This window comes from Falco peregrinus, chromosome 3 (genome assembly GCF_023634155.1).
Source record: "Falco peregrinus isolate bFalPer1 chromosome 3, bFalPer1.pri, whole genome shotgun sequence".
Taxonomy (NCBI): domain Eukaryota; kingdom Metazoa; phylum Chordata; class Aves; order Falconiformes; family Falconidae; genus Falco; species Falco peregrinus.
In genome coordinates this window covers 32953696-32969169 of record NC_073723.1, presented here as the reverse complement: position 1 = coordinate 32969169, position 15474 = coordinate 32953696, and the positions used below count along the sequence as shown (strand labels likewise).

Below are 15474 nucleotides of genomic sequence, written 5' to 3'. Positions count from 1 at the left end.
AAAAGAAACATGACGACCTTCTACGAGAACTGGCCCTGTGAATACTATGGAAGATCTGACCTCCAGTACTTTAACATTTACAAGCTCTGCTGACCCATGGAGTTGCATTAATCTATCATGGTGCACATGAAATGTGCATAACATTTGGAAACCAAGCCAGGCTATTCAGTTCAGAACAATGGTTTCCTTGCTCATCTGCAGCATGCTTTAATATAGGCTGCAGCATGCTTTTCCAGCATTAAGTGGTTTGCTAACAAGCTTTAAAAATAATAAATAGTACAGTCATGAAACAGCTTTTGCTTAATGGTTCCTAGAACTCTGTGACTTCACTCACTAAAACCTTTTCTATAACATTACCCTTAAATACTTCTAGCAATGCCACCATTAAAATAAAATAAAAAATCATCCTGGCACTACCACCCATTGGTAGCACACCCGCAGGTGCCATTATCCCTAAATTTGTTGGCAGTTTTCTCTGGCACCACTATGCTTTAATGGCTCTGGCAACAAACCCCACCTGGATGTCACTGAAAGCACTCCTTTGGAGCACTCTTCCCAAATATCCTTTACAGCAGTTATCATTCCGTCTCCTTTGTTGCATCCTAATAATCTTGTCTTCTGGCAAGAGCCTCAGCCTCTCTCACGGTCAAAACCTAAGCTGGTCTGGGGCAATTCTCTTCTTGAACTTGTCTAATGCATCCTGGCTTAAAAATTCATTGTATTACATCCTAGTAACACAATGTGACCAAACCAATGGGAAAGCAAAGCACAGGTACAAAACCCCCATTTAATTTGATGCTTCATAACAGAGATTGTTAAGCCTTGGGACACATGCCACCCAACCTGTCATGACAGCATGAAGAACCAGCATCCTGATACTGCCGTTACAGAAGTAAATTAAATGAAAGCCAGAAAATTTATTCTGGAAAATAAATAACCATGGAAAAAAAAGTGGAAATGTTTGGTGGGTTGGACTGGGTTTCTTTGGGCCAAGCTATTTAAAGTGACACCTGGGCCACAACCAAAAGGGGCACCTATGTGGTCATCATCAGAAATCAAATGTAGACAGCAGGTCTCCAAATAAAAGGAACCACAAAAGAAAATGGCTAGTGGTAATGACTACTACTTATGCAAACTGTGTATTAACATCCAACAAGGCAGACATACATAAGCCTCCTAGAGCTACAAAAGTAACTACTGTCTTGCAGAATTTGTAATGGTGATGCAACCATCTCCCCAGATGCTTGTCAAAATTTGTGGGTTTTTTACTCACTGCATCAACTTGGCTTTTCATAAACAGTATCTATTTCATTGTATCTATCTATTTTATTGTATGCTCTTGCTTGCCACAGTGGAGATTAATTCCACTCCACTAGGTGGAGTCTTCTGTCTTTCCAGACCGTAACCTAATTTCCAAAAGAGCCTATTAGCCTCCGTGAACTATGGGTATTTACTTTATTATATACATAAGCACCGCCGTCTACCCGCCTTGATGAACAGAAAAGTGGCAATGAATCAAATGCCTTCTTAAAATGGCTGAAGAAACCATGAACTATCCAATGAAGATCAGCATGTCAGCATGTCAATGAAGTATCAGCATGTCACAATATGGGATCACTCAGGAACACTATTGTACAGTTCTGTTCAACACAACTGTGCTTTTATGATGCCTAAATTCAATAAATAATATTGGGTGAAAAAAGGCATCACTTAAATAAGTCACCATATCACACATGCCCAAAAACTACATACAAACAAAACCAAGTTGCTTGCTGAACTTCTTTTAAATCATTCCCGTATATTCAGAAATATTTTTAATATCTAGGATTTCCTTCCTTTCCAGGCATCCTAAAATGTGTTACAGAAAATGAGAGGGAGCATGAAAGAGTTTCTTTCCATATTCACATTTCCATTCACAACCACTGGAGTTAAATATGGCAACTATTCAATAGAACAGCAAAACTGCATGCAGCATTTTTGGCAAAGAATAAGAAAAACAGAACACTCCCATGAATGTGTTCAGAAAATTTAGATAAGAAAATCTGGATATCCTACATCCGGCTATAATCTTTCTTTTGGGGCTGGACTCCACCCCAACCCCTGTGAAAAGTACCAAAAAAATCCCACGACCAAAGCAAAAAAAGCTTTTTGGTTTAAAAATGCTTCAGGTAGAGAGTATTCCCACTAACATGCTATGACAGAGCATTTGCTCGGTAATACTCGCAAGCAAAAAGCTCCGTGTAGGCACCGAGCACTAACGTGAGGCTCCTCAAGGCTCTCGCATCCCTGGGTCAGCCGAGGTAGGGCCTCCTCAGCACAGCTTCTGCTGTAGATATCACAAGCTATTTAAGGCTACAGACATTTTGCCCCTATCGGCCATGTTTTCTGTAATATTTACTTCTCATACATATGTCTATAACTATGTATACGTCCCACAGAAGGTGAGGTTTAACAGGGTTAGCTTTGTTGGGGAAAAGAAGGTTTGGAGGAAGGAAACAACTTTCATGTTGAGAAGATTTGAATCTAGTGACTGTCAAGGGATGTAAACACTCTTCTGGGGAGGGAGCCTTTTTGTTATGTTTCAGGAGTGCACAGAGTTTTGGATAAAATCTGTATAAATAATCATCCCTCTGTCATTCAACATAAATTTATGCACATGTGTGCACACAGTTATGTTTGGGAATACAAACTATAAAGTAGACATGCCACAGACTTCTAGACAACCTACCACAAGCACGGATCTCGCACAAAATCCATTCTATATTTAAATTTCAGTTTATCGAATCTTAATTATTTCTGATCTGTAGATCACTTTGAGGAAAATCCCCCAAGGTCAAAAGCCTACAAATCCAATTGCAAAACCAAACAGTAGCATCAGCAAGGCCCTTTCCCATGCAGACACCTGCCAAAAAACTGAGTTCCTGACTACTAGATTGGAAACCAACAGCTAAACCCCATTCTAATACTAAAACCAGGTAATTCTCCTATGTTGATATAAAGAAGTAAAAGCTCTCATTTTGTTCTGCATATTTACTGATGTTATGTACACAGAGCTCTATAGATGTAACAGTGAATTACCACTTCTTCATTTAGTCCTTATTTATAAAATTAACAAATACCTTTTTCATTTTTATTTTTTTTTAAATTGAGATGCAATGTTATTTTCTCTGGAGATGCCTCCGATAGGAAATCTGTGCTTTACCAATGCTGTGCTTTCCAAGGTTCATAAAAATCACTTGTACTAGCAGCTCCACAGCAGCAGATATTTTTGTATATATGCATTCAAGCCTGATTTAATCATTTCATTTACCATGAAAAAAGTTACTCCAAAAGCCCCATTAACTAAATTGTCTTTGATGAGCCTAAACTTAAGATTTGCAGGTACAGCAGGAATGAAACAAGCCAAAGAATGTTCTGTCATACTCCGAACATCCTTTTACTTTGCACAAGGTCCTCAGTAATAGGTAAAGCTGCATTGTTGCAATGAGGAAGCAGTCACTCACTCATCATTTTAATATACAATCATAGTCGACTAATAAAATTATTTTCAATGTACAAGTTAAATCCTTTTACCAATATAGTGACATTCAGCTACCCAATGCCATTTTTACAGTCTAAATAGATATGGTCCTAATTGCATAATGCCATTTTATCTGCTGAAGATAAAAAGTGCCGATAAACAAAAATGCACATTAGGCAGGAGATTTTTCAGAATAGATTTTTTTTTAAATAACCCACTTGCATTAACAAAAGATTGCAATGGCTTCCAAATTATAGGGTGTTATTTTTAGTGGAAGTAGTTCAATATTCATATTGGAGCAGATGTAGCAGTTTAACAAAACAGCTCTTCAAATCCTGCACAAATTGAAAACAGGAAAACTGATTGCATTTTCTCTTATCACTTTCCTTTTCTGAATTGACACTTTTGGCCTTCTGAAAATTTACACATGGCTTTCATCTCAACAGCACCTGCTGATCAAACAGAAACCTAACATTTTCATGAAAATGGTATAAAGGACTTGTTTTCTTTTTACCATCTTAAAGGGCATCAGCAGTCCACTCGATGGCAACAATTGCTGAGTAGATGGCACACTCAGAATACATTTTATATTTTCATTACATTTACTTTTAAAAATGAGTTAAATCACTAGTGGTTCTTTCATATTAGCTCTTTGTCCGCTTTAAATTAATTTCAGTCTCTATCTCTGCCTAACCCTGATGGGTTTCATTCTACAGTCCGCTAGATTTTAAAGAAGATCTGAAAGCCTTTGAAATAATAAGACACATTGTACGTTCTGCAGCCACTGGGTCTTCCTCATATTCACAATCATATAAATTAATATATACAATTATGCATGCACATGCACGTATTGTGCGGACATTTCTTTTTACAGTGCTTATACTAAGGAAAAAATGTCTCTATGTATCATCCCGCTGTAGTCTCACTGCTTTGAATACCCTGAGCATTATCGACAGCATGTTGAGGGGGGAGAAACTCTAAAGTCCATTTATTCGGAAGTTGTTCTTTGTTTCCTTTGCAATCTTCAGACTGGGAGAAAGAAGGTCTAGCAGGTGCTCTGGAACTTGAACATCGAGACTGGGTTGTGATGCTGCCACTGGTGAACATGGCAAGCATGCAAACAACACAACCAGAAGTCCTTGGGCTCCTACAAAAGTTTAAGGTATCAAGTCATGTATATAAAATATGAAACATTAAGTACCTTGTTATCCTGTCTGCTCCTGAGCCTGTAAACTCTGAAGTGCAGCAGCAGGTAACAAGGACCATCTTCCCTTGTACGTAGTTCTAGGGGTAATTAAAGACACTCCCGAAACCTGCTATGTGTCAGCTTCTTAAATGATAGCGCCCTAACCCCACTGAAGTACTATGCTGCCATCCATTACCATTCTGCTTCAGTGATAAGGTAACCTGAAGGCAGAGATGACATACAGTAATATATGTGCAACTCCAGACAGTTGGTTCGTGAATTTCAGTGTTTCATCATGCTCACTGAGGCAATCGCAAACCTGAAATGTCAATATGTTCAGTCAATGGAAGTAAAATAATGGGGCTCTATTGTCTTACCCTATCGATCCGCTGCTGTCAACAAGAATACATGCCCCCTTGGCTTTAAACAAATTTTAATTAGGCTTTTAGTTACCAGATCATATCTATCTATCTGTGCAAACACTTGACAAAGTGAAACGGCAATATAAATATTTCAAACTTTTAAATATATTTTAAAGGTAATTGTTTAATGTTGCTTTAAGATGCGATTGCTGATAAAGCCATTCACTAAAGCAGCGTGCGTGCACACACTCGGCGTGCAAATCATCTTAATGTGGCCAGGGCTGGAAAACCACCAGCAAAAGTCCGAAAGAACACCACACACAAAAATCTCACAGGGAAAAAAAAAAAAAAAAAAAAAAGAGGCCACTTTTCCTAAAAGCCGCTGTTGTCCTCCGCGGGGAATTTGGGAGCCGGGAGCCTCCGCTAAAGCCACCCGAGGGTGGGCGGCCAGTTGTCCGCGGCCCCGGCAGCACCCCTGGCCGGAGCCCGCCCGCGCCCGCTCACCTTGGCCCCGGCTGCCGCCCCGCTCCTACCGGGGCCGGCCGCTTCCCCCCGCCCCGCCCCGCCCCGCCCCGCCCCGCCCCGTCCCGTCCCGTCCCGTCCCGTCCCGTGGAACGCCGCACAAGCCGCTCTCCTCCTCCTGCGACGGTGCTTAAAGCGAGGTCCCTCAGTAACCTATTGTTCTCCGACCGCCCCCCGCCCTCCCCGCGGCCAGCCGGGCGGGCGACCCCCTCCCTCCCCGCAGCGCGGCCGGGCGCGGGGGGAGGCAGCGCCCAGGCCGCGGCCGCCCCACGCACAACAAAAGGCAGCCCCCTTCTCCCCGCCGGCTAATCTCTGCCTGTAAATCCCCCGCCCGCTACAGGGGGGAGATAAGAGGCTACATCTTCACTTCTCCCCGCTCCTATCGACTCGTGCAGCGCCGAGGGAGCCGGGCGGCGGGGGGCGGCGAGGGGTGTCCCCCCGCCCGCCTCTCCCCGAACCGCGGGTGGAGATTACCTTCCGGCGGAGGGAGGGAGGGAGGCGCCGGCGCGGTCCGGGCTTTGTGCGCCTCACACGCCTCGCAGCTTATCTGCGGCGCAGGGACGGCGCATCGCGCCTCCGTGGCCCTGCCGGCGCGGGGGGGAGCGGGACGGCGGCGTGCATCGGGGCGATTACGGTATCAGCGCGGCCCAGGCGGAGGCCGGAGGATGCACGGTGGGTGTGAGGGAGCGGGGCTGGGGCTGGGGCGGCACGGCGCGGCCCGGGGTCCCCGGGGAGGCCGCGCCCGGCGTGAGGCGAGGCGCCACCTCCGCGCCGCCCACCGGGTGAGAAGGCGGCGGCTCCCTGGGTGCCCTGGCCCGTGCTCGTGGGTGACCTCAGGCCCTGGCCCCGGCAGCTGCCCGCACGCCTCTCCGGGATGAGAACTCTGCCAGAGACCACGGGGAGCGCTGCGCTGGCTCCCCGGGACTCCCCCACCTGAGGTCGCCTCCCTTTGCGCCAAGGTGATGTCCCCGCGCCTGCCTCCCACCTCACAGACCGCACCTACATCCCGCACCGAGCAGGACGGCTCCCGGCCCAGCGCCGTCACCGGACGCTCCCACTCCCGGTTTGGCCAAGGCCCAGCTTAACCCGGCCTGCCTCGCCTCGCCAGTGGCAGAAGAGCCCGAACGCAGCACGCTGCCATGAGCGGTGGCATCCTTCACCAGAGGATGAGCCATAAGCCAGAGCAGGTCCCTAGGCTTAACAGTTCAGGTTTTGCGAATTCAGAGGGTTTGTTTTGATGGGATTCACCAAAGAGGGCTGGGTTATCATGGGGAACAGGGAGGGGAGGCAGCGAAGCAGCAGCCCAGCCTGCCCACCACATGCCCAGCCAGCCAGCAGAATGGCAGCACCAGGTTGCCAAGTGAACTCTGCACGCTTGGGTTTTAAAGTTTTAGAAAGGTTTCTCCTTAGGAATCGACACTTATTTGTTAAGGAAACATGTTTCCATTGCGCGTCTGTGGAGGAGCACCGTGAAGGCTGGGATGAGGACAATGATGGCACGCTGGCATGAGACAGGCATTGTTCAGTGCAGAACTCCTTCCAAAATCATTTGTCCAGGAGAGCAGGTTTTTTCCACAAGAAAAGAAAGAAAGGGAATTTGACACATAATACAAAGTGAAAACCAGAACCTAGATGGGGGAAGGGCGTGTGTGTGTGAAAATCGTGTCACCGCAATGAATGTCAGATAAAAAGGGGTCTGTCACAAATCCTCCACTAATCCAATAATGCGAAAACCTCTTGGTATCACTGAGACATAGCACAAGGTAATTTTTTTTATGTTTCATAAACCACTCTGTATGTTTAGCCTTAGAAAAAGAGCAATTTGGTGAATCTTCCCATCACAAAACCAGGACTTTTTTTCATTAAAGACAAACTGATTTTCACATGTCGCATTTACTATGCATTCCTCAGCCAGTATTTTTACCCTTGAAGAAGGGCCACTTCTCCCCCAGCTTCCTCCAGTTGTCAGTTGTGTGACAACCATATTTAGAGGTAATCAGACAGGTCATATTACAAAAGTTAGTCAACTCATTTGAAACCTTAACCCCTAAACTTAATGGTATGTTCTATGCATTCCTAAAGAAAAGTAACTTTAAGTCAACCTGCAAGGTACTACAGAGCTCTCTCCCTGCATATATTATTGCAAAATACTATGTGTAAGTGTGAGATTGCTTTTTTTATGGATTTTTGTTACGGATTTTTTTCCTTGAAACATATATATCATGCCATGAACTAATTTAGGATCCATCAGATTCTCATCTTGGAAGGCCACCATGTGTGTCTTGTATCTATGTTGGCCGTTCCAACAGGCAGTTTTACTACTGAAATCACAGTTCTCTAAAGAAAAACTAAACTGGGATCATTTCTAATGTAAACAGTTTGCTGCGAACACACATTTAAAAATAAAGCAATGTGTGTTAATAAAATAAATACAATGAAGAGTACAAAAGTGTAACAGAAGTGGCGTTCCATAAGCACAGCTGTCTCAAAGTCCAAGCTGCAGGCTAGAAATCTTAATTTCAACTGACTCTCTCTTTAATAGCGGGTTACCTTCCTATAAAGCGTAAAGTCCATCTGCCCCAGGCAGATAAGTTTTGAAGCATTAAAACAGATAAAAATCTAACATTTATTTCTTGCATTGAGTATGTGAATTCTAGTGTGCTATAATGTGAGAATTCCAACATATGACGATTATGGCATAATATCTCATAGCTCAGCTTGTCATTACTTCACTTGTAATTCTTATGCTAATTATGTTCATAATTACTATAAACAGATGTGGTAGAAATTCATGTGACCTTTTACTGTAGAATGCATTTCTCACTCTCTCCACTTCACTTTAGCAATATAGTGTTAAACCAAAGGAAAAGTATTTCTGACACTCTGCATGTATGTGTGTACGTAAAACCGTTTCAACCTTCTATTTCAGCCAGAGGATCACCTATGACAGTACATTGACATGAAAGTGATGGTAACTGAGAAGTCTACCCTGAAACATACCCCTAAAAGACTGTGCTTACAGTGAACCTTTTTCACGAAACCTAGCTACAGCCACCAGTGAAGCCTAGGACTTAAACGGAGCACTGCATTTTTATTCAGTACCTTTGTTAATGCAGCAGTATCCTGCTTTACAGCTACAAGTACATGACAGCCATACAGCAATTTATTTTACTCACAGCCCAACCATCACCGTCTGTACACAAAACACATTTACAATAAAATCACTATGGATTTCATTAAGAGAAAGCCTACTCGAATTTCATTTCTTTGGATCTAATCTATAATTAGTGTGGACAGACAGGTGCAAACCCTTCTCCTCTACAGATGGCTACTGGAAATGGTGCAAAATAGCTCCTTCTGTTTAAACAACACACAGATAACCTGCTCTGCTCTTATCACTTACAATTACCTCCTTTATACTGAACTAATGTTTACTTTAATAAAACGTCCACTGTTCTCTAAACGTTATTTGGAAACTTTCCTATCGATGGCAGGAAAATTAAAAAAAAAAAAAAAGGAGATGGAAGTCAGTATCTTTTAGATGAAAAATTCTTTTTTTGGTGGGGGAAGCACCTTTTAAATGGCAGGATATTCTGACTTTGATTTTACATCTGCTGATCATTTTTTTGTATCCACAAAACCACACAGTATACTACTTCCTGATGTATTTAAGCTACCATATATTAAACTAATCAAGTTTATAGTAAACAAGAACAGGATAACTGCAATTTTAAAGCGGTTCTTTTTAACAGGAACATTATGTGGAAAACCAAGACCATTTACATTAAAAGTTCAGGTTTTAGACTAACTCTTAGATATTTCACGTGAAAAAAAGGTGAAGAAAATGTAATCTGGAAGCCAACGGTTTAAGAATTTACACTCTTACTACTTAAGCTAAATTCAGTGTCAGTTTAAACTCATTATAGGTTGCTATTAAAGGCTGTATGAAAAAGAGCAGGCTGCTACTAAATACATGGATCAAAGTTTTTTTAATGTATTCAGATCAAAAGTGATTTTCCTTTTACATTTCTTTAGCCAAGCCATGAGAAATAACCCCTTCACAACACCAAATTCATGTTTTATTTCAGCTGATAAGGCTTCATCTTGATCTCTGCATGACAACTGAAGTTTATACAAAACAAAGAACAAGATTCCCACCCCCAAAAAAAAAAAAACAAACTGAAGCTCCTGCAGTAGCAACATACTAATATCCTTATTCGATTAGCTAAAGATTTAACAGTAATGGACTGTGGCAAGTGGATTTGAAAGATGAAAATGACAATTGCATGCCCTTTCTCCCATCACCCCCAACGCGAATACTGCAGATGCCTATTTCACCTAAAGTGTCTGGCAACAGGAGTTTTCAGTCTGCACAGTACCTCAGTGAAGTGAGCTTCGCATTCAACGCCTGTCATCTGAAGTTCATGTCAGGGAAGTAAGAAACAGGATTTGACAGGGAAGAATGTCCTGAACTGACTAGCCACTGACCAGCACTCCAGGTGGAGCTATTTTTTTCCCCTTTATTCTATAAACAATACTTCCAGTATAAAACTCCATGTGCACGCAGGCATACATAATGTTAAGCGTATACAGATGAGAGACACCATGTGATGTTTTACTGGTCCATTGTTTAGGCATGAAATGAGTTAACGTTAAGGTGGTCAAAAATGGTAGAAGGCAATGTTTTACTTAAAAATATTTTGGAAACTATTTAAAAGCTCAAAGCCTTTGAAGAAAAACAACTTGTGCAGCAGTTGCCAGGAAGCAGTGACCTAACACTGCTGTCTGCATTCCATTACAAACAGAATGGTTCTTGTCTCCTACAGCATGCTCAGGCTCAGGAACCCAGCCGCTCACCCTCCTGCACAGGCAGGGCCGAAGGAAGAAGTCCTGCCATCACCTCCTGTACGCCTCGCCTGGCTTCAGCTTGCCATAGACATCAACGGATTTAAGAGTGGGTTGGGTTTTTAGTGGGGCTTGGGGTTTTCTTGCGCTGATGCATGGTTGAGCTTCCCATGACAGGAAAAAAAAATGACTCATGAATTGGAAGTACTAGCAATTGTACTGAAGGTTCAGATATGGTAAAACTGACCTTAGAAAAGTTATCAATTATCAAATAAAGTGTGACTGCCTAATTAAGAACCTTTACAGTGAGACTGCAGTGCACCTCACACCCAACAAAGCCTTTGCCAACTTGATATATACATAGATTGTACAGTTAAGAATAAGCCATATTAAGATCTTTTTCCTAGTCTTTTTTCTATTGATGGGGAGCCACAGAAACACCTAGTGCTAAAACCAAAACATGTAAACAAGATAGACTTAACTTTTTTAACATTCAGCCGAGCAGAAGGAAATTCCCTGATCTTATTGGATTTCCTAAGGAAATCAGCCCAGAATAAACTGAATGGGGTTTTCAGACTTCCCATGGAAAGGTCAAGCATCAGCTTTAACAACCATTAGAAACCAGTTTCAATCCTCTCTGCTATCCAGATTCACTAAACCGTTAACGGAAAAGCAGACGAGAAAACCTGGACAATAGAATTCAAGCCTGAAAGCCTCTTTCGCGTCTTGCCTAAAACTACAGTTAACAAAGTTGCTTATTTAAACTTTCCATTGCATCTGTTAAGGATGCAGAAATGGAGAAGGAAATGTAAGGCTACAAGGGTATAATTAAATAAATTATATTCACCCTTAGCCCTAGCATACTGTGTTTACAGATACAATAATTATGCTTCTAGCTACATGTCAAAAGAAAATATTTTCTAAGTCCCTCAAAAAGCATGCAAGCATTACCGTAAGGAAGGAAATAAGTCAAAACAGATTGGTAGACCAAAAAAGGGGAAGGGGGGGGGGGGGGGGGGGGGGCGCGCGCGAAATCCTGCTTTGGTCAGCAACTCGGACCACCATCAGGGGATAAATCAATTTGCAGCAGCTGTGGACAGCCATTTAAGTCTGGGGCCTGAACAGATTAATTAGGGGAAGAGATGTTAAAAGTTAAAGGGGTCAGCGTTACATTAAGCACACGCATATCTGCTGCAGCAAACGCTGGGCTGTACATACCGAGACTCAGCGGACATCCTTTTAATGAGTCGGGTCTATGCCTACAGCCAAAGGGTCGGCACTTGCCGCGTTCCCACGGACGGCACGGCAGCTCCCGCAGGCTGCTTTGCAGAGCTCTATACCTGCCCTTGCCCAGCCCCCGCCATGCCGTGCCTGTCACCGGCGCCCTGCCTGCCCCGCCGAGGCAAGCGCGCAGCTGTGCGCAGCGCACCGGGCGAGCGCGCCTCGCAGACGCACGGCCGGGGCGAGGCCGGCGCCCCCCGCGCTGCTGCGGCCGGCGGGGAGGGACTTGAGCGGCGCCGCGGGGAAGGTTTTGGCGATCGCGGGCTCAGCGGACCGCAGCCCGCAGCCCTGCCTTCTGCGGGCGGCACGACCAGCAGGCTGCGGGAGACAGGTCGTTTCCGTGCCCTGGTTTGGGGCGCGGCAGAGGCAGGAGGGGTGCCTGGCGGAGCCTGCAGCGGAGCGGGCGATGGAGGGCTGCTCTAGCCGAGACCCCAGCGGCTGCGGCGGCGGCTGCTCCCCGCCGCGGCCGGCCAGGGCGGTCCCGCCGCGCCGGGCTCCGGGCTGCCACTCGGGGAGCCGGCGGGGGCGGCTGCCACGGCGCCTCTTGCCTTCGCCCTCCCTCCTTTAAAGCCTCTTGCCTTCGCCCTCCCTCCTTTAAACTTCTCCATGAACTGAAGGAAGCAACGTTTTAGCTCCTGGCTAGAGCAGGAGCGATTTGAGAGCTGCGTCCGATTAGTTACTTTCAGTTTCTCTCTAACGTTCAGGAGAGCAGAGGACAGTAACCGCACAGAGATTTCTCTATAAATTAACGTGCAATGGAGTCGCGAGTGCTCCTGCTATAGCGGCAAGTCCTTCCCTACCCTAAACCCAATTTTGGCCCAATCTCTCAACTTTGGCACTAACAAAAGGACTCGAACTCGCCAAAAGTCAAAGGCTCGTCTAAATGGCCGGGAGTGCGGTTTTCGTCCTTCCAGTCTCCCTTACCGATGGTCTCTTAGGAATTTACGGAATCAAACCATTCAGCTCAGCTAGACGAGATGACACAATTACATTGTATTGCAGTTTTGGAAATGCGATCAGTCCCCTAAGGTTGCCCTGTCGTTTTACAAAACGAGATCCCTGCAAGACCGCGGTGCAGTTAAGACGATGTGCACCGCCTGAAATATTTCTTGCAAAACAGCCCGAAGTGATGTTGCCAGCGCTACATAAACCGATGACTGTAACGAAACAAACAAACAAAAAATCCCACCAGAAATATTTCAGGCACTCCGACTCACATTGGCTAGCGCTGTGATCTGGAGAGAGGGGAGGCGGGGGGGAGGGGGGCAAGAAAAAAAAAAATAAGTCCTACACATCGAGACAGAAACCCAACGCTATGGAAGAGTATGTGGTTGGGAGGGTTATCTTCTGCAAAATTGGGTTGTTCGGTTCCCGGGCTCTTGAGAAATATTTGGGGTGCGAGTTTGCGAACCGGGGAGTGCGGGTCTAGGAGCTGCATGCAGCGCTACCCTTGCCCGGGCACCGCGGCAGCCCCGGCCCGCCCGGGTTAGTCACAGCCAGGGCAGTCCCGCGGGAACGGAGAACGGGGGAGAAAAGAGGGGCTCGGGCTCCCCCCGCCCCAGCGCGCCCTGCCCTGCCCGCGCCCCGTACTCACACTGCAAAGGACCGGAGATTCCCACCATTCGCCACGGGCTGCGAGCTGCAAATAAAAGTTCCCGTCCTGCTCGGGGGAGAGCCGGCAGCCCAGGCTGCTGGAGGGGCGAGGGGGTGGGAAAGGGGAGAGCAGCGCAGCGCGGCTTCCCTTCCCAGTCCAGATGATCCACGTCCACAGAAGTCAAAACGAGCTGAGGAGAAACTCCAGCTGCTCTTCCCCCCCACCCCACCCCCCCCCTCCGTCTCTCTCGCTCTTGTTGGTTTTGTTGTTGTTGTTGTTGTTTTTTAAAGGAGGATCAGCTCGAGAGAGACTGGTTCCACGGGAAAGGACAAGAACCAAAAATAAAGCAAAGTCTCCAAGTCGAGATAGTTAATGCCCAGGTCCTTCTCGCTGCCGCCGCCGCCGCAGACAAACGTGATGTGGAGCGCAGGGAGCGGCCGCTGTCAGTGGCGGGGTCTCTGCGTGTCCCCGGGCAGCCGACGCATAGCTCTGCCCCCGGCCGAGCCGAGCCGAGCCGAGCCGCGCCGCGCCGAGCCGAGCCGAGCCGCCCGCCCGAGGCTGCGCCGCTGTCCGCGCTGCGCTGCGCTGCGCTCCGCCCGGCTCCCCCGCTAGCAGGCACCTCGCGAGGCAGGCAGCATACTGCCGGCAGCCGGCCCGGCCCCGCTACCCAGGTGCAGGGGGGGAGGGCTTAAAGCAGTGGGAGGTGATAGAGGTAGGAGACATCTGTGTCGTGAGGAGGTTAGTGGGGGTCAAGTATATGTTAACAATAGGCGAGCGCGGTCCCTCTCGGGCAGCCTGCCTACTCTTTCTTTCTTTCGCTGGCTTTTACTGGGTGGACATCTAACTTGCTCCCTAATGATGCCTCCCCGGCTTTAAGAGTCCAGACTGCCCTGCAGTAACCCAAGACAAACACTTTCTCTAGCCATCTGGAGAGCTCCTGGCTGCTCTGCCTGTGTCTCATCACTGTGTGAAGAGACAGCAGTGCTAGAAATCAAGCCACTCTCAGATCTACTCTCTAATCCCCTTCTGTTAGCTGATTTCCAGTCAGACTGTTTGCTTTTGCATTAGATAATAGCCTTAGAGAAAACAATTATCATTTTCCTTTTCCCTTTGTTTTTCCCCTCTTTCTAAAGTACAGTATCGAGGCAGGCCTCCCTCTCTCTCTCTTTTTTTTTTTTTTTTTTAAAAAAAAGAAAGAAAAAGAAATTTGTAGTCTTTCATGGCTTGCAGAACCCAGATGCAATTTCACACTTTCCTGGAAGGGGATTCTGGATTCTTCTGAAAGCAGCGACACGATCGCAACTGCAGTGAAAATTAATTACTATCATCTACAATTAATAGAAGCATGCCACCGTTTGACTTCGTGTTTCGTTACATAATCATTTCAGTTTCGGCATCTATATATTTTCTGATTCATCAGTTATTCCCTTCTATGTTTTGCAGAGAGTATTTTTGTCAGTCATACAACCTACAGCAGACCGGTACTTCTGCTGTTGTGTTGACACCATATAAAGCAGGCGTCTAAACACACACACACACACACACACACCAAAAAAAAAGAATAATCCCAAACACATCAACTTCATACACTGAGCAAAAAAGTGTGAGTCTTTTCAGGTTGCAGATAATGGATTGGAACTGTTAGAACTGCCTGGACATTTAGCTTCATTTTTTTCAAATGTCAGATGTTAAAAGAGTGAGCATATGCTAGAACTTCTAATCAAGCTGCATTCTTTATTCCTGTACGTACATGTGAACACACACGCACGCACACACGCTATAGGCCTAATCTTGCAAATGCCTAATTTTAGGCAAATAAATAGACCTATTGAATGCAAAGTAGCTTCCGTGCATTTATTGTAAGTACATACACATTCCAGAATGGGGTGGAATCATTTATACATTTATAAGCATATTTATATCAATATTTATCTGCCTCTTTGGCTGGTTTTGAAAATTCGGTTTATTTTGAAAATATGTTTAAAATATGTTTTATGATCTGCATAAATCTAATTTTTCTGCAGATATTTAGGGGCATGGAACTTTTAATGAACTGGTTGGAATATAGTAATAGGGGGTCAAATTTACCTTGAAGTAAATTCAACTCAACAGAGCATAAATCGGAACGTGTTTTGGTATACTGTGATTTCAATTTACAAAAATG

At 45.4% G+C, this 15474-nt stretch overlaps 1 protein-coding gene and 1 long non-coding RNA gene across 7 annotated transcripts in view; one reads left to right on the top strand and one right to left on the bottom strand.

The window, feature by feature from the left end:
- The window catches only part of RUNX1T1 (RUNX1 partner transcriptional co-repressor 1), a 116237-nt gene extending 102296 nt beyond the window's left edge, over nucleotides 1-13941 (bottom strand). Inside the window, exon 1 of one of the 6 annotated variants that reach the window (XR_008746476.1) lies at nucleotides 13311-13941. Coding sequence is in view for 1 of the 6 variants with exons in the window: in XM_013305626.3 (XP_013161080.1) it covers nucleotides 13311-13338 (28 nt within the window). In the remaining 5 variants the exon portion in view is untranslated. Of the gene's footprint in view, nucleotides 1-6064; nucleotides 6224-11653; nucleotides 11944-13310 lie in introns of those variants that run through there. The other 5 variants (XM_013305623.3, XM_013305626.3, XM_013305632.3 and 2 more) reach the window with 5 other exon arrangements.
- On the top strand, nucleotides 6135-10084 carry LOC106113029 (uncharacterized). The gene is made up of 3 exons (XR_001227630.3): nucleotides 6135-6262; nucleotides 6444-7353; nucleotides 8520-10084. It is a non-coding gene; the product is annotated as an uncharacterized LOC106113029 (long non-coding RNA).
- Nucleotides 13942-15474: the final 1533 nt, after the last annotated feature.